General features: G+C 41.8%; 2 protein-coding genes across 3 annotated transcripts in view; one reads left to right on the top strand and one right to left on the bottom strand.

The window, feature by feature from the left end:
- Positions 1-5,919: 5,919 nt before the first annotated feature.
- On the top strand, positions 5,920-15,736 carry sltm (SAFB-like, transcription modulator). Of its 2 annotated transcripts, none has more exons than XM_082542573.1 (20): positions 5,920-6,087; positions 7,459-7,546; positions 7,964-8,019; positions 8,133-8,160; positions 9,476-10,070; positions 10,683-10,726; positions 10,818-10,930; positions 11,037-11,186; positions 11,293-11,390; positions 11,474-11,634; positions 11,723-11,823; positions 11,916-11,972; positions 12,066-12,220; positions 12,317-12,497; positions 12,942-13,066; positions 13,457-13,624; positions 13,756-14,067; positions 14,165-14,312; positions 14,447-14,601; positions 14,692-15,736. In XM_082542573.1, exons 1-20 carry the CDS (start codon positions 5,953-5,955, stop codon positions 14,801-14,803), a joined length of 2,982 nt encoding a protein of 993 aa, XP_082398699.1. In that variant the 5' UTR covers positions 5,920-5,952; the 3' UTR covers positions 14,804-15,736. The 2 variants fall into 2 exon arrangements, with proteins under 2 accessions (XP_082398699.1, XP_082398700.1); XM_082542574.1 differs by lacking the exon at positions 5,920-6,087 and adding an exon at positions 6,553-6,651.
- mindy2 (MINDY lysine 48 deubiquitinase 2) overlaps positions 14,880-23,503 on the bottom strand; it is a 30,071-nt gene continuing 21,447 nt past the window's right edge. The window contains exon 9 of the mRNA XM_082542586.1: positions 14,880-22,649. Coding sequence (XP_082398712.1) covers positions 22,461-22,649 — 189 coding nt within the window. The 3' untranslated portion in view covers positions 14,880-22,460. The remainder of the gene's footprint in view (positions 22,650-23,503) is intronic.

Genomic DNA, 23,503 nt, shown 5'->3' with positions numbered 1-23,503 from the left:
AAAGTTTCTCTAGGAGAGCTGAACAGGGCTGTAGAAGGTCCTTAACACATCAGCAGAACCGGTATCGTCTCCTTTGTGAATGTAGGAAGAGAATGAGTGCTGCCAGAACTACAAAATCCACTTGAAGGGCCCACTGGTATGAATGTGTCTGATCAAACAAACAGAAACAGACTTCATGAGAGTTGCTGGAGGCCCCGATGTCCTCTAGTGGGCCCTGTGCTCACTGCCTGGCACTGTAGAGTCAGATTGGCATTTACCATAGAATACGAGTATTGGCAGGTGTAACCGGTGTGGTTCTGCGTTGTGTCTGACGATAAAAGGTAAAAGAAAGAAAGACCTCCAAATAAATAGCTTGCCCATTCCAGCTCCTCTCCCACAGGGGATTGTAGAAAAGGGCTGGCATTTATTTTTTACATTAAACATAAAGTATGAATTTACACGTAACATATTTGACATAAGATTAAAAAAACAACAACACGAAATCGGACATACCTGACGATAAAAGGTAAAAGAAAGAAAGACCTCCAAATAGCTTGCCCACTCCAGCTCCTATGACCAAATACAAACAGTGGGGAAGAGGGTTAGCTCAACCCACCACAACTTCCAAGCTAGCAAGAATTATCTATTCATGCTAGTGTTCACGTTCCCTAGAACACACATATGGCACACACATACTACACATTTATAGCATCTAACAAAAAACAGGCATAATGATGACAATAATTGAACTAAAATTGCAATCAGAAACATCAGGGTGGCTAAATATGAATTATATGTGTGTTTTACAGTGTTGGAAAGAAATGACACCCACCTCTCCCACAGGGGAATTGTAGAAGAGAGGCAAAAGGGGTACACTGTATTTATAGGGTAGCACCAAAGAAGAAGAACAATGAGGAGGGGCTCTAACTGATAATAAACATAACTACAGGCTTGGAGGTCCTAAAAGTCAGGTATAAAAGGAACAGTTTTGGGGGTTTAGAACACATTTTGTGTAATTATAACAAGATGTGATTTATGACCCTGTTACACAGGTCCACTTCTGATGCTCTGTTCATTTCACAGATGAAAGCAAGTTCATCCTGAGCACATGTGACCGATCTGAAAGGTACTGGAGAAGTCGTGGAGAACGCTATGTTGCCTGTAACATCGTTCATCACGACCGGTTTGGTGGTTGGTCAGTGACGGTCTGAGGGAGGCATATCCGTGAAGGAACATCAACAAGCTAGGTAAGTACACCCTGACTAGGTATCAGGATGACATCACATTATCAGACACTATGATGGTGCAGTGGCTCCTGGATTCAGCCTAGTGCCCGGCCTCATGTGGTGAGAGTATGTAGAGAGTTCCTGGAGGATGAAGGAATAATAATCATCATCATAATATCACTGGCTGGCCCCAACGCTCGCATGACCTAAATCCAGTAGAACACAACTACTGTTTTGACTGCACCCCCAGCACCTGGCTGCATCTGAGAGGAGATCCTGTACTGTCCATCAGGCCATTACAAGCCCCGACATTGTCAGACCAGAAGTGACCGTATTTGGAGGGTGTAGAACTGTTTTATGCTCAGAGATGTCACATTTATTTATGGTTCTTTTCGTGCAACAACCCGCAGTCTGGTCAGCGCCGGTCTCAGCTTTTCCAAAAACCAACTTCTCTCGTCACTAAAAAGGGGGAAACAGACCGTCCTCAGTCCAAACGCCACCAGCTGTGTTCTCACCTTGCCTCCCCGGCACCGCCCCGGTTACCTGGTGTGTTGTCCTTTATCTGCTTGTCATCCCATGTGTAATCTCTGCTCTCCGTCTCCTTGCGTTTCCAGGTGGTTCTAGTTTCAGGTACATGTTTTTGGGGGTTTTTTTTGTTTTCTCAGTTTAGGTTTTGGCTCATTTTCCATGTTCCACCTGTTGGTTATTTTGTTCCGCCGTCAATAAAGGCTCACTTTCTGTTAGTGATGGCCAGATAAAGCTTTCTGAAGCATTGAAGCTTGTGTTGAAAAAACGGTTCATTACTCAAAGCTTTTCAACACAGTCCTCTCTGGTGACATCTGGTGGCCAAACATATGAGGAGCAGCTAGAATCTACAAAATAAAATCAACTGCTTCATTATTATTGCCCACTCTACAGAGTCGAGTTCACAATTCTGTCTCATATTGGGCTGCCGTTGTGTTGCTTTGAACATGTATTTTTGGGGGGCTGAAAAAATTGCCATGTCTATTTGTTTAATAAATAATTTTGATCAATTAACACTCCTTGTTTAAACATGTGCCATGGTGTGGACTTTCTTTGTTTGTGACTCCTTGATGTTTGTAAATACAATAGATGAAAAATGCATATAATAATGTACAACACATTATGCCGTATGCTTCTGCTCTGAGGTCCTGACTCCATGTACCTATGCAATTAATCATCGGACAGGTATGTTTATAAATAATATTAAATTAGGCCAATTTTCTTATACATATTCTTGACCTGGGGTAAGACTGATTGTGAACTGGAAAGGGAAAATGACTTCACATGTCATGAAGATGCTAGAGAGATTCATCCTGAGACACCTGCATCTGCTTGGCTGGATCCCCTGCAGTTTGCTTGTCAAGCCCGTATTGGCGTGGAGGATGCCATCATCTACCTGCTAGACCAGGCTTATTCTGGGGTGGACATTTTTGGAAGCACTGTGAGGGTCATGTTCTTTGACTTCTCTAGTGCTTTTAACAGGATCAGACCATCACTGCTGGGGAATAAGCTCACGGAAATGCAGGCGGACGCCCCACTGGTAGCTTGGATCACTGACTATTTAACAAGTCGACCACAGCATGTTCGGCTGAAGAGCTGCCGCTCTGATAACATCCTGAGCAGCACGGGGGTGCCGCAGGGGACTATCTTATCACCCTTCCTCTTCACCCTCTACACATCTGACTTCAGGTACAAGTCTTAGTGATGTCATCTGCAGAAATTCTCTGATGACTCTGCCATTGTGGGCTGTATCAGGGATGGACAGGAGGAGTGCAGGAGTGTGGTGGACAGCTTTGTTGAGTGGTATGAGTTAAACCATCTAGAGCTTAACATCACAAAGACAAAGGAACTGATCATGGACTTCAAGAAGCATGCTCCTCCTCCTACCCTTGTCACCATCAGAGGGGCTGATGTGGAGATCGTTGAGGACTACCAGTACCTGGGAGTATACATGGACTGTAAACTGGACTGGAGCAATAACACCAATGCTGTCACGGCTGGCGAGGCAGGCTGTGTGTAGATAAAGTGAGGACCCAAGTGCAGGCAGAGGTTGGTATGAGGAGTGAGTTTATTTAAGGTGGAGATGGCGAGGAACTAAGAAATAACTAAACTGGGAAAACCTAAATACATGAAATTGAAACCAAAACTCACAGAGTGACATGCAAAGGAACATAGGAAGGACCACGGCAGAGACTCAGGGAAGACATCACAGACAAATCAGCAACAGGCAGGAGAACACACAGGGCTTAAATACACACAGGAGAACTCATAGGATGGGAGACAGGAAGGGAACACACCTGGGAGAAATCAGGGCTGACGAGACACAGGCGTAAAGCTTAGAACACTCACATGAGACGGAGACCTTCAGAATAAAACAGGAAATACAACAGGTATGCACAGACATAGCTTAACACAAGACATGGCGACAAGGAGGGAACACAAAGATGTGGGACCAGGGCAGGCACAGAGACACAACAAAAGGAGCTTGAAATACAAAACAGAAACAAAACCTGAGAACAAGAAATTCCCAACAAGAATGAACCTAAAACACAAGATAATAATCAAAACCTAAAAGTCCACCACTGGGTCCACAGACTCAGGACCACGACAACTGCTGTCTTCAAAAAAGGGCAGAGTTGGCTTTTCCTACTGAGGTGGTTCAGGTTCTTCAATGTTGGTAGGAAAATGCTGACCATGTTCTATCACTCTGTGGTAGAAAGCGCTGTGTTCTTTGCAGCTGTGTGCTGGGGCAGTGGGGTGAAGACAGCTGATGCCAACAGGCTGAACAAGCTGATTTAAAAGGCTGGTTCTGTCCTGGGTGTCAGACTGGAGAACCTGGAGGAGGTGTCTGAGAGGAGAATGCTAAAGAAGCTTCTTTGTATTATGGACAACCCCTGCCACCCCACGCATGCCTCCACGGTGAACCATTGGAGCACATGCAGCAAAAGACTAATCTAATCGCCCCGAAATGCAGAACTGACCGCCACAGGAAATCCTTCATACCAGTGGCAATAAGACTGTACAACTCTTCCTCGCTCTGTAGGTGATTTTCCTGAGGATTAATACCAATGTTATTCTGTTCCCATTCAGACCGTGCAGTATCACCCAACAGTATTTTATTGAATGTTTGTTTCATCTCCCCATCATATGCTGCTACTCTCTTTTATTTAATTGCATAATACTATGTCACTTTTTAGAGTCACCTGCACTGATAGTTAAGTTATTTATTTTTCAGGATATACTTACATTGTTACTTCGTTGGAGTTATTTGATATATTTTGCACTATCCTACCTACTACATATTACTACTATTATTCTTATTGTATATATTATATATCTTATTCCTCTGTCTCTCTTGCTGCATTGAGCATGTGTATGACAAAATACTTTCCCTCGGGATAAATAAAGTTCTTATCTTATGACAGAGTCAGTGACCGAGTATAGAAAGACCAGCTCTTTATCCTCTCAAGGATACTTGATAGTGATGTGCGATACCACTGATTTCCTTTCCGATCCGATACCAAGTAAAATTCAGGGTGGTATCGGCGACACTAATCCGATACCGATACTCTGTACAAAAACTTAATGTTTCATTGCATTTCATAATACAATATATAATTTTATTATATAATTGTAATAATAACATAACCATATTGCTTCATAATGATTAGAGGACATCAGACAACTTGTTTTTATTGCTTAATAATGCAGAATAATCATATAGAAATAAAAAAAATGCCTTCTCCAAGTCCACAAAACACATGTAGACTGGTTGGGCAAACTCCCATGCGCCCTCAAGTATTAGTGGTGTGCGGATCGAGACTGAAATATCGATTCTTCCGATACCAGCAATTTATGTTCTAGAATCGATTCTCATATTATAATATCGATATTTTAGTACTCTGGGGTAAATTTGTAGTTTTTCCATTAAAATGAACGCAGTGAAAAGAAACTATACCATTCGGATCGTCTAATTTGGAAGGAACTACTTCCTCTTACGCCTTTCATAGTCATATGCGAAATACGGCTGTATAAATGTGTCGCAGCCCCTGGCCTGCACACTCACAACAATGGCTGAGCGCAAACAGAGTCATATGTGGACGCGTTTTACCTCCACAAACAGCCCAGACGCGGTTTGTGATATATGTGGCAAGACAGTGAGGTGTTGTGGCAACACCACTGACCTCGTCAAACACCTCGGAGTAAATCACATCACAGAATATGATGAGCTTATGTTGAGGCGAACTGTAGAGGAGGACAGGGACACAGACGTCTCTCGCAGTCTTTTAGTGCTGCAGGCAGGCAACATGCTCAAATAGCGCACAACTTCAGTTTTTTTTTTATTTCTATATGATTATTCTGCATTATTAAGCAATAAAAACAAGTTGTCTGATGTCCTCTAATCATTATGAAGCAATATGGTTATGTTATTATTACAATTACATAATAAAATTATATATTGTATTATGAAATGCAATGAAACATTAAGTTTTTGTACAGAGTATCGGTATCGGATTAGTGTCGCAGATACCACCCTGAATTTTACTTGGTATCGGATCGGAAAGGAAATCAGTGGTATCGCACATCACTATCCAAAATATTAAGTATTTGCCTTAACAATAGATGACGGTGAAGCATTTAATCAATAACTACTGAAAACCAACGAAGAAGACGCAGGGGGAAAGTGTCTGCGCGCGCAACCATTCTGTAATCTTGAGGTAAAATGGCGTCGGGTGCCATTTCAACCGAGTGCAAGAAGATATCGGAATTAAGAGTTGTTGATCTTAAATCGGAGCTCAAGCGAAGAAATTTGGACACCTTTGGTGTGAAGAGTGTTCTTGTCGCGCGACTTAGACAGGTGAGTCAGACGGAGCTGATGTGTGCAGAAACGATGACCGAGCCTGGCTGCACGGTGCACAGATGCTAACGCTAATGCTAGCCCGTGTAGTCACAGATTTCCCATCGATTCTAGCGAACAACACTCGTAGTTTAATTGCTAGAGTGACCGAGTTTTGGAGGCATTAAAGCTAGATATCTGTCGGGAAATATTTCGTGTTTGTAGCTCGGACCAGGAGCCAAGGGAGGTTGTGTTGAAGTATGTAAAAATGTTAGCGCTCGCCTTAAATTAGCGGGGGTGCCCAAACAAAAGGCCTGTTTATTCCCCCTTCGCCTCGAAACATCAGACGGACGAGGGCTCTCTGGTTCGATGCCGCATTTGAGGACCACTTAATCTCAGCGCAAACAGATGCAGCAGATTGCGCGTGATTGATCCCAGGTGCTGGAAGCGTGGATTTTATTGTTAAAATACGCATGCGCTCATTGTAAGTCCGGATCTAAATAAGAGCGCAGTGGCTGCTCCGTGTTTTTGGTTTTGCTTGTTTTCGATTGAGTTTTCACGATGAGTACTACTGACACATCCAGGGTACGGACAAACGTGTTTTTTGTTTGTTTTTGTTTTGTTTTAGTTAATATAGTCGAACATGTGGTTGCTTTAAACAGACGGAGGAGCCTGTTTAATAGATTTTTAGCTAAACGTCAATACTGTCTGATGTTCACATTTAAAAGTCGGTCTCAGAATCAGAATACTTTATTAATCCCGAAGGAAATTAGGGTTACAGCAGGCAGCACGCTAATGGCGCATGCGCACTTACAAAGGAACCTTCTGACCAACTTTACACAAACATCATATTGGGGAGACATGCCAGAAGGTAGGCTGATAGGAAAAAAACAACGAAAATACATAACATGAGGTAAGAGGAGGACTGAGGTCAGACTGAGCTCCTAGTGGGAGAACAGTTAGATAACAGAAAAAACACCTCAGCACAAAAAGCACATGACTATCAATACACCATAGAAACACAAGACAACAGGGGCGGGTAAAGGGTAAGAGAAAGCCGGTGTAGACAGCGCATCCGGTCCTGCAGCATGTCTGCGCTGGTCCAGTCGACTGCCATCTCCCCCGGTAGGGCACAAGCATCGAAGGCGTTTAGAAAGGGAGGGGGGATGAGTGTGTGTATATCAGTGTATGTGTGTGTGTGTGTGTGTCCAGAGTTCAGTTGAGACAGTGTCCTTCGCCCCACCAGGCTAAGTAAACAGTCTTCCAGCCAACCCAGGTGGCCTTGCATGGAATGGGAAGGAACAGTCTAAACACAGTCGTTATCAGGGAGCTGTTTAATTATTTAATTTGCATACTGATTAATTAGTAATCCTAACTTGATTGTTCTTTAAGGCTATTGAGGATGAAGGTGGCGACCCAGAAAACATTCAGCTCCAGCTCTCAGCTGAAACACCAACTCGCAAAGGCGGAAAAGCTAAAGGTAATCTTTCTTTCTTATAAGAGTCAGGTTGCCCCAGGTGTGGTCAGCGAGACCCTGGCATCCTCTGTCAGAGGAAAGTGCATTTGTTGAGTGGGTGCTGGCTGTTACCCAGTCACATTCACAAAGACGGTGCTGCACCAAATACCTCCCTGCGATTGTTTTGGTCTCTAGCAGATTGACTGACCAGCCTCTTGGCCTACTTCAGTGGGGCTTTACCAGTCAATTCACAGTGACTGCCAGTAGCCACATTCAAACAACATTTGGATCCCTCCCCAGCCCCTTTTTTTCATTTTCAACAGCTAACATTTGTACTTATGCCTGGAGGTTGCCAGATGGTCACCGACCGGTGTGACTGGGGCCTCAACAAGTTCATGTTTTCTAAATGTTTTCATGTTGAGTTTTAATTTAATCTTTTAGGAAAGAAAGTGGATTCGGATTTGGACAACACCGTGGAAGATGACAGTTTTTCCAAGGTGACTGTGATAAACACATCTGTTGATGTTTGAGACATTGACACAAACCCTTTTTGTTGTTGTACTTGACACTGACAGCCTTCTCAACTCACCTGAGTGTTTTTGTTTTCTAGGAGGCTGAAGAGTATGAGTCAGAAAAGGGTATGTATGATAGCACACCAATCCCCAATGCTAACATTTGGATCCCTCCCCACCCCCTTTTTTTCTTTTTTTCAACAGCTAATTCCAGGTACAATGCATATATCATGTGGTATTTCATGCTTCCGGTAGCTACTGCATCTATCTAGGTTGCAACACATAAAAGGAGGAACAAATACATGATTAATTGAGACATTTCTCAAGATCGAGTCAAGGTTTTTTTGTTGTTGTTTTGCATCGCATGTCAATCGTTGGATACAGGATGCCTGGGTACCCGGTTTTCTTGGATTGCTCAAAATATTTAAAAGAAATCAGTTGTTTGCTTCAGTGAATTTCTGTTTTTAGTGGCATTCGTCTCCCTACATCGCCTAAGGAAATGAAGATTGAATATATTCACTGAATGAATGAGAATTGGAGGCAGCACTAGCTTGTAAGATTTGAGGATCACTGCACTTTCTTGTTGTCACTGTGATTGACAGCATGATTGGACAGGACCTGTAAAATGTGTGTTGGGTAGATCTGAATGGTTCACTCCATTCGCCACAGGAAATGGGCACCTCGTGTTAGGTCTTGGCAGGTGAAACGCTCTGCGAATGAAGTCGGTACATGGGTTGACTCAAGGACTGCGACATTCATGTGAGCATGTTGTACACGTACAGAAGCCATTTGTCAAGAAACAGCAAGAAACCTCATACATTTGTACCCAGGTGGCTGCAGCCCACCCATGATGTGTGCAGTGAAGATGCCACAACATGTTCAGCAAGGATAGACTGTCGTACACAAAGGGATGGACTCTTTCTAACTGCATGGGTGTGACTGAATGGACACGTTACAGCGGGTTGGATTTGATGATAACTTTTTAACTTTTACATCCCCCCCCATATAAAACCTGCTAAGATAAGACATTTATTATACAAGAAATGCTGGATGATAAAGAAGATATCCTAAAACTCAGACGACTTTTCAAGAACTGACCCACCGGGAATGTATTTTGCCTAAATGGAGAAAACCCAAAAGATGAACTGATGCCATTCCTCCACATGTGAACTTTCTGAAGAGCGACCATGACTTGTCGTAGGACGTATCGGGAATTGAATTCATACTGAAGTACTTCATGTGTCAAGAAATGAGAAGCACGGAAATATTCCCACATGTCCAAGGAGATTGTGTGTTTTGTGTCTTCCTGTGGTGTCTACGCCCTCGATGACCATTAACACTAAATGTGCTTTCTATTCTACTTTATAGGTCAAGTAACATGCGACATGTCAAATGTTAAAAGTTGTGTTTTTGCCATGTTTATCCTTGTTAAATCCCTCAGATGTAACTGATACAGATGATGGTATTCGTGAAAATTCTAAGCCTCCACCCTGTGAGGACAGCCTCGCTCACTCTGAGGCTGAACCCGAGACAGACGCTGTGGCGGCTGAGGCTGATTCAGAGCCTGAGCCAGAGGTGGACGCTGAGCCCGAGGCCGATCCCGATGCTGAACCAGACGCGGATGAGGATCCAGAGGTCGAGCCTGAAGTGGCTGAGATGGATGCTGAAGCCATGAATTCCTCTAAAGAAGCCGAGGAGGATCACCTATCCGTCTCAATCCCAAACGAAGATGCCATCACTCTGGATGTTGATGGTGACGACCTCCTGGAAACAGGTAAACATGTGAAACTTCCAGATCCAGAGGCAGAGAAGGGCAATGATGAGCCAGAGGCCTCTGCTGAGATGAGCCCAGACGATGACATGAAAGCGAAAGAGTCGGAGGGCCACAAAGATGGTAAGAAGGACGATGGATCCCGTGGCGAGCCCATGAAGAAAGACGGCCGAGACGCCACGAAGAAAGCTGAAACGGGTGATAAAGAGAAGGATTCTGGGAAGAAAGGCCCCTGCACTACTGGGGCATCAGGTCAAGCAAAGAGGTTTGTCTTTCTATGTCAGTTCTTTGATACTACTACCAAGTCCAGCTCACTAAGAACGCAACATTGTGGGTAGCCTCAAGAAATATTTTTTTATTTTTTAAAAAATTTTTTGCCATGAGGGAGATGTTCACTGATGTACCTAATCCTGCCATTTACGGCATTGATTTATTTCTCTGAAGTCGGTTAAAATGTGAAGTTACCCACAAGCTGAGAGAACGACTCTTATTTTGTTACTTTGGCCTTTCCAGCAATTTTTAAGCCTTTTCCAGTTTCTACACAAGGCAGTGTAAAAGAGCATTAGTCTCTGTGATGACGGTTTTTTCCCCTTTGTGGCCAAATGATTCGCTGAAGTTGAACAAACCTCCGAAGATTTCATTTGTCCAGAGAATAAATTGGCTGACAACTTGACCCCATCTCACCACTGGAAAAATCAATGAAGCCTTTGAGACATTGGTTCAGATCCACGTCTTGCCTAAAGGATTTTTTTTTTTCTCCCCCTCAACAGAACCACGAGTTATTTTATTCCACTAGCCGTGTGCCTGTCAGCTTACGTCATGGTGTTATTTACCGTCATTCATTTCCTGTTTGTTGTTTCAACCTTTTGCTTTTTAGCTCTTCAAGAGACAGAGATGGAAAAGCTGCAAAAGATGAAAAGGGTAAGGATGTTTTTAGAGAGGGGAAAAAAAAAAATTCAGTGGTGTTTTGGTTTTTCTGATACTACTGCTGTTTGGAAAACATGTTTATTAGGAGCTGTGAGCGGCAACAACACTGCCAGCTCGTCTCGTAACATTTGGGTGAGCGGCCTTTCTTCAAACACCAAAGCAGCTGATCTGAAAAACCTTTTTGGCAAATATGGCAAGGTAGATAACGTCTTTTTTGTGTGTGTGGTTACTTAGTTGTCGTTACTTATTTTGAGCATAAAAAATATTCTTGGAATTTTATAGAGAAAACAAAAATTTCCAACAGGTTTTAAGTGCCAAGGTGGTTACGAACGCTCGCAGTCCTGGTTCGAAATGTTACGGCTTGGTGACGATGTCGTCCAGCACAGAGGTGGCACGCTGCATCTCCCACCTGGACTGCACAGAGCTTCATGGACAGCAGATATATGTTGAAAGGGTTGGTTGAATGCATTATGTCTCATTTCTTCATAGAATAAAACGTTGGTCCTGTATCACTCTTTTTGTTTTTTATTAATCTTGTTTTTTTTGTTTTTTTTCTTTAGGCCAAAAATGATCCATTCAAAAAGGAGCCCTCAAAGAAAGAAGCAGAGGAGAAGGCAAATGAAAAGCGCAATTCCACCGGGATGAAGGCGACTAACAAGTAAGTGACAGGAGGAAGCGGAAAAAAGTGCTAATGGTAATTGTATGAAAGCCTATTTAACTTTCTGTCCTTTTCTCATTTAGGCCACAGGCGTCCTACAAAAAAGAAGACAAGAAAGTTGATAAACTCTCTGAAAAGGACAAAGACGTATCCAAGAAGCAAGATGCCAGAAGCGGAAAATCCAGCTCCGTTTCATCTGGTTCAGGACACGAAGGTGCAAAGAAGGATGACAGAAAGCATGGCCGTAGGTTTTAGCCCTCTTCTCATCTCTGATTTGGAGAGTGTAACGTAGCTGCTTTGTGGTCATAATTTGCTTTTTGTTTTTTTAACAGGGGCAAAGAGCCCAAGCAAGATGATGGTGGTAGATCACAACAAGGGAGAGTCTAGTTTTGGCAAAATGAGACCTTTCAGAAGGGGAAAGTATTTTGACAAAGTAAGAATTATTTCTGCTTAATTGTAACCACATTTTAAATGTGTATTTGTCTTCAGATGAATACAAATGTGCTCTGTTTGATACTTTTTCAGCCTTTTGTTAACATGAACTTTCAAAGACGGCCAAGAAGTTTGATTCCTCCCGAGGAGGTATGAAGTTCTCTCTATACTTTTTGTTTGTTTGTGATTAATGTGCTTTAGTTCTTATTTTTTTTCAAGCTTGAATTTCTGTTTCCCTACTAGCTGGAGATGATGAAAGATAAAATGCGACCTTTTATGAAAAAGGGGGAGGAGCGGGACATCTTACCTTTTGAGAAAATCAAGGAGCAGAAGGAGCAGAGGATGCGTGAAAGGATGGCTCGTATGGAGCGTGTCCGCAGAGCCGTGGAGTTGCGCAAGTACGCACACAAGTTATTACACTTGGTAGATTTATAAAATGCTGAGGCTGCTGTATGTTTGAGTTTCAAGGCGAGGGATGTCTTGTTTGTCTTCAGGCGCCGTGAAATTGCAGAACATGAACGTCGGGAGCGTGAGCGTATCCGCCTGTTGCGGGAGCGTGAAGAGCGGGAGAACCTTCTCCGGGAGCGCCAGAGACTGGAGATGGAGAGGCAAAAACTGGAACGGGAGCGCTTGGAAAGGGAGAGGCTTGAGAGGGAGAGAATTCGTATAGAGCAGGTACAGCGTGAAACGTGTATCAGACTAACTTTTTATGTTATAGCTGTCATTTAGCGCGGCTAGAAATGGTGGTCACAGATGTAGCCGTCTACTAACCCTTGCATGCACTGACTGATATTAGCAGCTGGCACTCGAAAGCTGCTGTCAACATTTTGGTAATATGAAGCTTGTAATAGATGAGATGTGGTGGCAAATGCATGGGAAACTCCAATAGCTGTGAGAAAGTTTGCTGCTGCTTCAACAAAAAAACTGCCCAGCAACAGCATAATTAGCTTCTTTTTCATTAGCACTTAAGGGATAGAGGGGGCTAACCTGTTGAGGCAAGAGTGAGCTGAGGAAGATGGGAGCGGCTTTATCACGTCTTTAAATCTAAATCAAATCTAACGTAATGTTGTAACCGCAGCCATATTTTTAATTGTTTAAATTTGTATTTATTTTTTTCAGGAAAGGAGGAAGGAAGCGGAGCGCATGGCTCGTGAGCGCGAGGAACTGCGGAGGCAGCAGGAGCAGCTTCGCTTTGAGCAAGAAAAGAGAAACAACCTGAAGAGAGGCCGTGAAGTGGAACACGGGTACATGTAGTTTTGTCTCAGCTGTTTTAATGTGAAGACGAGTGTGGATAATCATTACCCATGAGTTACATTTATTTTAAAATGGAAACTGAGCAGCTGACGAAGAGCTTAACAGCTTTTTCTTCTGTTTTCTCAAAAGTAACATTTTGTTCAGTTTGACTTCGGTACAGAAAAGATCATCACTGGGTCTGTGTGTGCGCAGCACAACCATAATCTGAGAGTTTTTGGTTTTCATTAGGAGAGGGAGCGCTGTTATCGAGTGTCATTTACATAATATGTAAAGTCTGTGACGTAATGTTGTGTTTATAGTGGTAGCTAGTGTTATCTATATTGCAGAGTGACAAGTGGCGTCCCGCACTCGTGACTCAGTGTCTGTATTCGATGTTTCAGTCGACGAGACGACTCCTATTGGAACGGCAACAAGAAGATACAGCCTGACGCCCGTTTGAATCAAGGCTCAAACTACAACAGGCAGCAGAACCGCTTTACAAACTTCACTCCCCGAGAGAGAGGCCGCTTCCCCGAGACCGCCAGCCAACCACCCAACACGTATGACAGGTACACGTTTAAACTACATTAGTTTACTAATCACAATGTTGATGCCATTCGTTGGAATCATTTATGGACTCCAAAGAAAGCTTTTATTGCACTTTCGGTGAATTACATTTTGGTCCTCTTTGTGTTCCAAGACGAAACCGGTTTGACGGCGAGCCTGAGGTGAAGAAGAGTCGGCCTGCTCCTCACAGAGAAGGCTCCGGCTTTGATCGCTACCACAAAAACTTTGAAACGGTCCGCAGAGCTGAGCCGCCACCACCTCCACGCGCTGAACTTCGGGACACCGACCGCCGGGACAGAGACGACAGACGCCCCGCTCCCATGCACGATCGCCCTATGGGAGCAAGAGGCGCAATGCCGGGCATGTCGCACAATCGCGCACCGAGGGATGGAGGGCATGGATGGAAGAATGACGGCGGGATAAACTCCAATAAGGGAGATATGCGGTAAAGGAAAACTCCTGTTTGAAGATTAAGCATTATTAGTTGCTTGATGGTTTTGGAAAGCTAATCTCTCTTTGAAATCTCTTGCTGGGCTGAGCAGCGGGCCTATGCGCATGCGTGCAGAGCGATCGGGCAGGGATGGCCCAGGTGTCGGTCCAGGTCCTGCTCTCAGAGGAGGCCACTCCATCAACCGTGAAAGGAGCTTTAATGATCGAGATGAAAGAAGACCCATGGTGATGAGTGATCAGGTGAGTTTATCTTCTGAAAAAGGAGTGATGTCTTTCCCTGATCCTCCTGTACGATGGAAAACCTTTACATTTTGAGTTGGCTTTCCTCTGTGTGAGAGACCCAAACACATTCAGCATTTCCTTTGCCTCTGCAGCCTTTCAGCTCGGGTCGCCAGGTCGTAGTGGAACGTCACGGCAGGGAGCAGGGAATGAGGAAGGAGTGGCACGGTGGCTCAAGCTCCCAGGGTGGAGGCTTTTCCGATAATCGCAGGATGGGGGACTCTCGGAGCGCCATGATGCCGCCTTCCAGGTATGCTGCATAATGGAGACGTGTTGAGAAAGCAGAGTAGCGTGCCGCCCTTCCATCCTTCTCAGACATGACCTTTTTGTCTTTCTGCAGTCACTCTTCGTCTGGAATGAGCCGAATTGTACAGATCACCAACAACTCCATCCCCAGTGGCGGCACTGTGGGCGGATTCAAAACCTTCAAAGGAACGCCGCGGCAGTTCTAACCACAGCCACAAATCTGCAACATGAAAGCTCCTGAAGATCTGAAGACTTTTCTGAACTTTATTTTTAGAATATCAACTTTTTCTTTTTTCTTTTTCTTTTTTCTTTTGGCGGCACGTTTGTGCACAAAAGGTTGATGACACTATTTTATTTTGTATAGACAAGTGTACCTCCAGTGTAGGGTTTTTTTCCTGACAGTTTTGCTGTTACCATTACACAACCCTGTGCACATGTTTTAATAATATTTAGAAACCTTATTGTACAGCACAGTCTTTGTAACAAGTTTTCAAGTGATGTTAAGACTTCTCTTATTGAGTGTTCTCTGTACATTTTCAGTAGCCTAGCGTCACACTCAATTTTCCTGTGTAATATGTCTTTAGCGTATTATAGAACCCGACATGAAGGGATAATTGACTCATTTGGAAGTTTCACAGATGACGAAAAGAAATATCTTTTTTGAAAAGTCATTTTTGCTGTGGATGTCCTGTTTTTGTAAAAGAAATGATTATAAAACTGTAAAAGAGCCCGCATTGTAGCTAAATACCTCTCATAGGCCACAAATTGAATCACAGACAGGTCTGTGTGTCTAAACTCAAATTTGACTTTCAGGTCAAACTGCAGGGCATTCAGTGGAGGTAAGCGAGGCTTTTAAGGGCACACATGGTTGTTGTTTGCTCATTGTTATTTCAGTGAAATTTGAACATTTGCTTTTCAGCTTTTTTTTTTTTTTTTTCCCTTTTTGTGAAACTTGTATTGTAGAGACATCCTGTGTCCATCATTGAACTCTCTCATGCTAGCAGGAAGTATCAGTGTAGAAAGTTTGAATTTGAAAAAGTGCACAAGATGGGTAAAACCTGCCCTTTGAAGGGGACATCATACTGTATGTAGACTGTAAGCTTCGTGTCAACTGTGACTAAACCAACATCTTGCCTCTGTCTCGTCTTGTTCGGTCATTTCAGTGCTTTTTTTTTTTTTTAAATTTTGTTTAAAAGCTCGTTAAGCTTCGTAATTCTTTCAGAGCTGGACCAATACTGCACACCTCGGACTGCCATGCATGTAGTTGGATTTAAATTTAAATTACACATCTCTCAGCTAGTGCGTGTACGTGCTTTGCCAGTTGGAAGTTTAAAATGAAATACAAGTTTCTGTGTGTGTGTGTGTAAATGTTTCCCCCCCCCCCCCATACTTTTTTTTAAGAACAGTGATTATGAAGTGGTGGATATCTTGAGAGTTGACTGGTTTATAAAGCAACACATAAAACACTTTACTAAAATCCATATATTGCTTACAAAAATATGTTTTAGAGAACTTTCATAAGAACCTTAGACTTACTCAGTAAACTAAACTTAGTTTAGTCATTTATTCAATTTCAGTTCAATTTTATTTCACAACAACAGTTGCCTCAAGGTGCTTTATATTGTAAGGTAGACCCTACAGTAATACATACAGAGAAGAAACCCAACAATCATATGACCCCCTATGAGCAAGCACTTTGGCAACAGTGGGAAGGAAAAACTCCCATTTAACAGGAAGAAACCTCTGACAGAACCAGGCTCAGGGAGGGGCGGGGCCATCTGCTGCGACCGGTTGGGATGAGAGAAGGAAGACCGGATAGAAGGTTTGAGGGGTCATCTGTTCAGAGGTGCCCTTCTGCAACTTGGTTTTAATTAGTGGTTATTTCCTTTGCCTTCCTGTCAGCTCAGAGCAGTCTGGCCTTTTCTTGTCTTACCTCTGACACAAAAGGGCATTTTCGATGGTTGTGTGTAGAACTGCAGCAGGTCATTTTGACCATGTCTCAATGATTAATTCTAATGAGTTGCTGCCATACGATTGGCTAATTAGGTGTTTTCAAAAAGAAAACAGTTGAACAGGTGTACCTAATGATGTGGTTGGTGAGTGTATATTCCACTGCAGTGTCTAACCAACTGGTACAGTGTCCTTGGACTTTTATGCTTCATACATCTTGTTCATATGTAAGGCAAACAGATATAACCAGTTCCTCCCACCTGGAAAAAAAAGTAACCAAGTCAATCTTACAAAATATTTTTTATAGTGTGAAGGTGAAGTTTTGCACGGCTTCAATACATACGATAATGAAACTGTATTAACTGATTCTCAGGTGGTCAGGTTGGAACTTTTTTCCAGAATGGATTAATTTTACGTGGAATGATCCAACTCACAGTTCCAGTTTTCACACATACAGGCTATGAAATGGTGCAACTTCCACTTTTCTCAAAAGACATTAAGACTTCAAAGCAATGACAACAAACCAACAACTTATCTTAGTTTTTTATTTTCCTGGTAACTTCTAATCAGGTTGAATGTCCCTCGTCTATAAGGCATTTTGTTATATATATATATTTATATATATATCACCATATACAATATGTGACTGTAATGTGAAAGGCTACATACATTATTTGGTCATTTATGTAAATACATGAACATTGAAATCAACACAAATGAGTAACCTCCCATATTCACAAACGCTTTCCTTTTTGTTTGCTTCTTTTATGCGAAATATAAACAAAACAGGCCGGACAGTGGAAAAAAAATTTCTTGGGGTAATCGATGATGAACTTTTACTCCTCTTTATTTTTCAGCCCACACTGTACATGCATCACAGGGTAAAATCTGGGAGTTTTGATATTGCAATAAAGAAAAGATCTCCCTTAGATTGCTCAGCACTCTGGATCTATCTGTCACACAACAACAATGAACATTTCCCTCTGCTACATTAATGAAAACACTCAAGCCTGATGAAGCATTTTCACATTTGTATGTACTTTTGACCTGTTGCCTTTCTTTGAGAACATTGTGTAATGAAATGATGGATTTGATGGGAAAAAAAATAGTTAGGGGTTAACCTACACCATTTTTTTGCTGATGGAATTGGATACCAGTGGAATTGAATATCAGCGCCGAGCTGATAACTCCAGCCTTTGTATTGGTATACTTGAGTCTGGTGTAGATGTACCGCTAACTACGAATATATCAAATTGCAGCAAGTTCTATTGAAGGTGCTATGGCCCGATTTCCAAAAACATCTGGATGCTGTGAAAAATATAAATTAAACCACAAGAAGACTTTAAATTAATTTAAACCATACATTTAATTATAAATACTACAAAAGCGCCATATGTTATAACTAAGCAACTTTTTAATGCTCATTTTGAATTTGAAGCCAGCAACACAATAAAAAAAACCCCAAAACAAACAAACAAATAAGAAAAAATAAATAAAATGGACATAGGCATCTAAATGCTCTTATTGATAACTGCACAGAATTGAGTGATTTCATCATTTTCATCATCAATACAAGAGTCAGAGAATCTGGACAAAATCTCTCAATACAAATGACAAGGCTGGAAAAACCTGAACTGAATGACTGTGAGGATCATTAGGCTCTGGGGCTGCACTGCCTTAAAAACAGGGATAATCATGGTGGGAATCACTGCGTGGAGTCTGAAACAGTTCTGCAAGCAGTGATGCTGCATCCACAAAGTTAAAAACCTCATGTACAGCAAGATCCATAAACACCACGGTCTATTTTATAGTGGACTGAGCCGAAGCAGACAACTGTGCGTGGGTTTGAATGGTCTTTCTGGAAACCACTGGCACCACGTCCTCCAGAGTAAAAAGGACAGGGGCTGTTCAGATTGTTTAAAAAGCAGCACCTGTGATTATACGGAGGCCCATGAGCAACACGAGCAATTTGTTAATCTGCAAAGGTCCCATTAATGCTGAACAATATCTACAGATTTTGGACCAACGTGTTTCACACGGAAGAAAGGGATGTGACAACAGCATGGCTCTGTTTTTAGAGAGTCTGGCTACTAAATTTGAATGCTTACACAATCAAAATCTCTCAAAAAGGGGGAAAACATGGCATTGTGAAAAGAAAATGCGACTTTAGATTTATTTGAAATGTGTTCCTGGCATCATATTCAAAATGTGCATATGTAAGAAAAAGTAAAAAAAAACAAAACAAAAAAACGCCAGTTTTAATATTTGATATGTTGCCTGTTTTTCTATTTAAGTTCAAAACAGGGTTTCTCTATGGAAGCTTGTTGCTGCCACTGAAAAAATCCCAAACAATTTTAGCTAAGCCAAGTCAAAATTTCAAGTTATTTTCTCAATTTGGGGTTACAAACTCAAACTTCTGAAAAAGTAAGTCAACATTGTGAGATTATTATGAACTACGAATGGCTCCTTTTTCAGTGGCTGAAACAAGCTTCCATATCTCTCTGCAAAGTTGTATGTTTTGTCTATTTTTACATTTTGCACAACATCCCGCCATTTCTGGAAACAGAGTGGCTCCTTGTAACAGATGTATCCTTTCATTTTAAGCCAAAACATTTAATCAGCCCTTTCATACTTTTACAAATTCGTATTATTTAGCTGGCTTAAGAGCAACTGCTACTAAGAATTATTATTTTGGCCATTATTTACTTTTTTTAAGGTACCCAAAAGAACAATAGCACTCTTGCACAATTTGTGTTCCGTAGAAAATGAGGTATGTTTTTTTTTCTGTTAGTGCATATCAATGTAACAGTGCAAAACCAATTACAACAACTATATGTTCAACGATCACCTTGTCAAAATACTAATTTTACAGCATTTACCCCACCATCACTTTTACAAGGCATACAAGAGACCACTTTGAGACATTAAACACACAATATCCTTCTGATCAATTCATCATAGGAAGTAGGGTGAAACCAAACACATTACAACAAAAATACTTAATTCAGGTGATAATGACTAAGAGTAGCAAGCGGATGCACAGTAGTAAATCTGAAACAATAGTAAAAATCTGTGGCATTTAGGTAACTTCACGCTGTATTCAAACAAAGACCCACATAAAAATCTTCAAAATCAAATCCAACTTTAAAATAAAGTTTAATTTTAAAAAAAATCTCCTCTGGAATGTTTAATCAGCATGTTGTTGATGGGCCAAGACAGGGTGAAAAAAAAATCAGAAAGCCTCCCCTCTATCTTCTTAAAGAGAAATTTTGATTACTTTATTACTTTAAGGTGCATGAAAAAAAAATCTGCAAAGAAGTAACAATGTTCCTTAACCCTGTTCAGCGAGGTCTTTATTTTTCACCAGGACCAGCCAGTCCATTGCTTTTTACTGTTATTTGAATAAATTCAGCTGTCAATAACAGTGTTAGTGTCAAGTCCTTCAAAGTGTCCTAATAGTTGTGTGGTGTGTACATATAACGGATGCTTAAAAGTTGCGACTGAGATAGTGACTTCAGGCCGAGGAACCGTGTCATTAGAAACATTAACATCTGAAAAGACACCCGAGGATATGTCCCATCAAAAAAGGCCTGAGAGAAGTTCTGACGTTTACGTGAAAAATGTATGGATTGTCTCATTCTAGTAATACGCCTGTTTCCTTTTGTCCTATAAAATATGCTGAAATGCTGTAAGGCGTTATATATTCAACTGTAGTTATGTATATATATACAAAACATAGCCTTGCTAGGGCCAAAGAAACAAATGGGGAGCACAAACTCCAGCCATCACACAAAGCTCGTAAGAAAGGTTTCCCACACAGTAGGTAGCCTGCTGTCCTGACAGAGAATTTTCTTCTCACTCAACAAAATAATGGAGACCACTTTACAAGCGCTGCAAAGACCTCCTACGCCAACTGTCTCCCTCAGTCTCTAGCAGAAGGCTCGAGTCAAGGCATCCGACTGGAATGTGTAGATAGAAAAAGTTTGTCAGGAGGCAGTCCCATGGTATAATAATGGCACAAACCACTAGCTAAATTATAAGAATGGGTTAGATAAATATGTACATCATGTGTCTGCATGCGCAGCGCCGCAGTGAAAATGCACAAAAGTTTAAAGGTGATACCACAGAATTTCCTACAACCTCCAAAGACAGCTCTGTCTGCGAACTTTGGGCCTGAATGTTCATAAATATCTGATAAAATTAGTCTTCTCTGAAGCTGACTAAGAAGGGGCTAGGAAAGGGAGAACTGTGGAGAACAATGGGAGAAAAATTCAAAGCAGAAAATGATCTTGTAGAGCCTGATATATACAGATACCGATATTTGATTTAAAAATCTGATTTTATAATAAATTAGCCACAAAACAAACAGATTTCCGTAACATTTGTTATTTTTTAGTTTTATTTTCATTTTCTCGTTTATGGTCGACTCTGCTCGGATTAGCCGGCAGTCGTTTGGGTTCCAAACACTTGTGTTGCCAACAAGGAAGTTGCAAAGTGCCCTCTGGTGGACAAAGTATGCAACATCAACACTCATAAAATAGCTGAAGGGTGTTTCTCCCATCTCTTCTTTACTTTATTAGTTTACATTTATTGGCCACTATGATTGCCGATATTGACAAACTGTCAAATGGCTAATATCATAGGATACTATCGGCCTGCTGTTAAATCTGACTCTATTATATTGTATATCCTGATGTCACATATTTGGAGTCCAATTTATATGTTAATAAAAGGACCTCCGTTGTTCAGAGAAATGTATGTGGATTACTGAATTCAAAGCCCTGATTCTAACAGTGTCTCCACACACACAGACACATACGCTCTACAGGAAGCTGTCAGAACAGACTTTCAAACTACCGCTCACTCTAAACTAGGTGCCATCGAACGCAAACCTAATCTGCCGAAAGATAGGCGCGTCTCAGAAACATCAGATTCAGACATAACGTGCCAACGTAATCTTCAGTTTTCCTGTCCCAAATCTTGTTTTTGTGAAACAGAATCACAACAAAAAAGACACAAAATGTCCCAAATGTGTAGCTTAACTGATGCAGCATACAAAAAAAAAAAAGCAATCTTGTTACATCAGTGATGCTCAGTAAATGACACGTTTATACCAAAGTAGCACACGTTTACTGCACATACACATTCAGACAGAGCAGAATACAACACTGCCATACTCTGGTAAGGCAAATCTGAACAGGGCAAGCTGTGATGAGTGTTGTAACATAGCTACAGTATCTGGCAGCTAATTAACCCTTAGTATGTAGTGTTTCAGGGGGGACACGAGTGGCGTTACATCGACTTCCCTTTAGACTGCGAGAAAAGGAACAAAAAAGAAAAAAACATAGAACCTCTCCCAAAGCTACAGGTTACTCAGATAAATAAAATGTGAATGTTGGCATCAATGGCTATATATGTTTTGTAAATATTGACGCATACAAAAAAGCTTATAAGCTGCACTACTGAAAAAAATGACCAAAGTGAGTTAAGTTTTGTAAAGGAAGAGAATGTGAGAGGGTGAGATTTAGTTTCTTCGGATTATGTCGTTGGCTATAAAATACACCATCCCCAGGTAAACTTGACCCCCCTCCCTCCCTTCACAAATATAGTGTGCAACTTGTAACAAAGTTTGGCGGACTCTAAGAAAGAGAAGGGGTAGTAGTTGTTGTTTTGCCCCTTCCTCTGATGTCCAGGTTCCACTGAGGATAGAGGATAGCAGGCACCAGTGGTTTGGGAACAGCAAATCCTCTGTTAGTCACATCTCTCCTCAATCGTCTCCTTCCCTTGTTTGCCATCAAGTGGGGGCTGTGCGTTGTGTGTGTCCAGTCCATGGAGAAAAAACTCTGTCCCCTTTCTCACAGATAAGCAAATGCACAAAACACTCACATGCACACTCACGCAGACAGCTATATGTTACAAAATAACACATTTGTCTTTATCTTTTGATTCTTTCTTGTTTTTACGCTCCCCACTAGATGACTGTTTCCCCGGGCTGGGTGTGGCTCCAGCCGGTGCTGCTACGCCACCGCTGGCTGCTGCTCCCCCTGCTCCTGGACCACCTCTGTCCGTCTCGGCCCCCTCGGCAGCATCCTGCTGGCCCTCCTTCCCGAACAGGACAGCAAAAGAGTAGAAATTTACAGCTTTGTTTGTATTTGTTGAAAAACTGTGGCAAGAAATGATCAACCAAAAATTAATCTCTCTCTGGAATTAATTACACAGACTTTGAGAGGTAAACTAAAGCTATTTCACACATGCACTGCAGTCCTGAACTTTAACAGGACTCTACCAGGCAGGTGATCATGAGAATGCAAACACATGACGCATTCAGGTTGAACGTGGTCGCTCTGTGAGCTCTTTCAAGTCTGTAATTCGCACTGATGTGAGAATAATCATACAGTACGGTGCATTTACCACCAGGTACAGGACACAAAGACAAACACCATCCACACCTAACCCATGCAGACAGATCCCTAAAGTAAAACATATTTAGAATTTAAGATGACCTATTCTGTTTGATTTTCATTTTATGACATATTGACTTCATGTTGAACACATAGTATGAATGTGTTTAATGCTGTGTGGTAAACATGGGAAAATTATCATAATCTGATTGTCCTGACACCCTGCAGGACGTTAAGACGTGTCCTCATGAAACTTTGGCCATGTGTGTCAGTGTTACTTACGGCAAGAGTGATTCACAGTAATTACCTCAGCCAAGGAGGTACTTGGTAGCGTGTATGAACATAATAGCTTAAAAAGATTTGAATGAATCCTGATCAATCTTTTTAGTGGTGTACGGGGGTGGGGGGGTGGGGGGTCGCAATCCATTAATAGTTGGCTTACATCCACCAAGGTTTTCAAGGTCAACTTCATAATTTGATTGGTTGAAAACTGAGAAAAAGCCTTAGAAACTGTGATTCTTACAAGTGTGTGTCTTGTCAACATATAGCAATCTA

Source organism: Aulonocara stuartgranti (genome assembly GCF_965226115.1).
Source record: "Aulonocara stuartgranti genome assembly, chromosome: 1".
NCBI classification, from domain to species: domain Eukaryota; kingdom Metazoa; phylum Chordata; class Actinopteri; order Cichliformes; family Cichlidae; genus Aulonocara; species Aulonocara stuartgranti.
This window is presented reverse-complemented; position numbering and strand designations above follow the sequence as displayed.

Excerpts from the sequence above, each read along its gene's own strand:
- sltm (XM_082542573.1), top strand. The coding sequence starts at position 5,953 with ATGGCGTCGGGTGCCATTTCAACCGAGTGCAAGAAGATATCGGAATTA. Across the intron at positions 8,020-8,132 it reads AAGATGACAGTTTTTCCAAG|GAGGCTGAAGAGTATGAGTC; the intron begins GTGACTGTGATA and ends TTTGTTTTCTAG. Across the intron at positions 10,727-10,817 it reads AGCTGCAAAAGATGAAAAGG|GAGCTGTGAGCGGCAACAAC; the intron begins GTAAGGATGTTT and ends CATGTTTATTAG.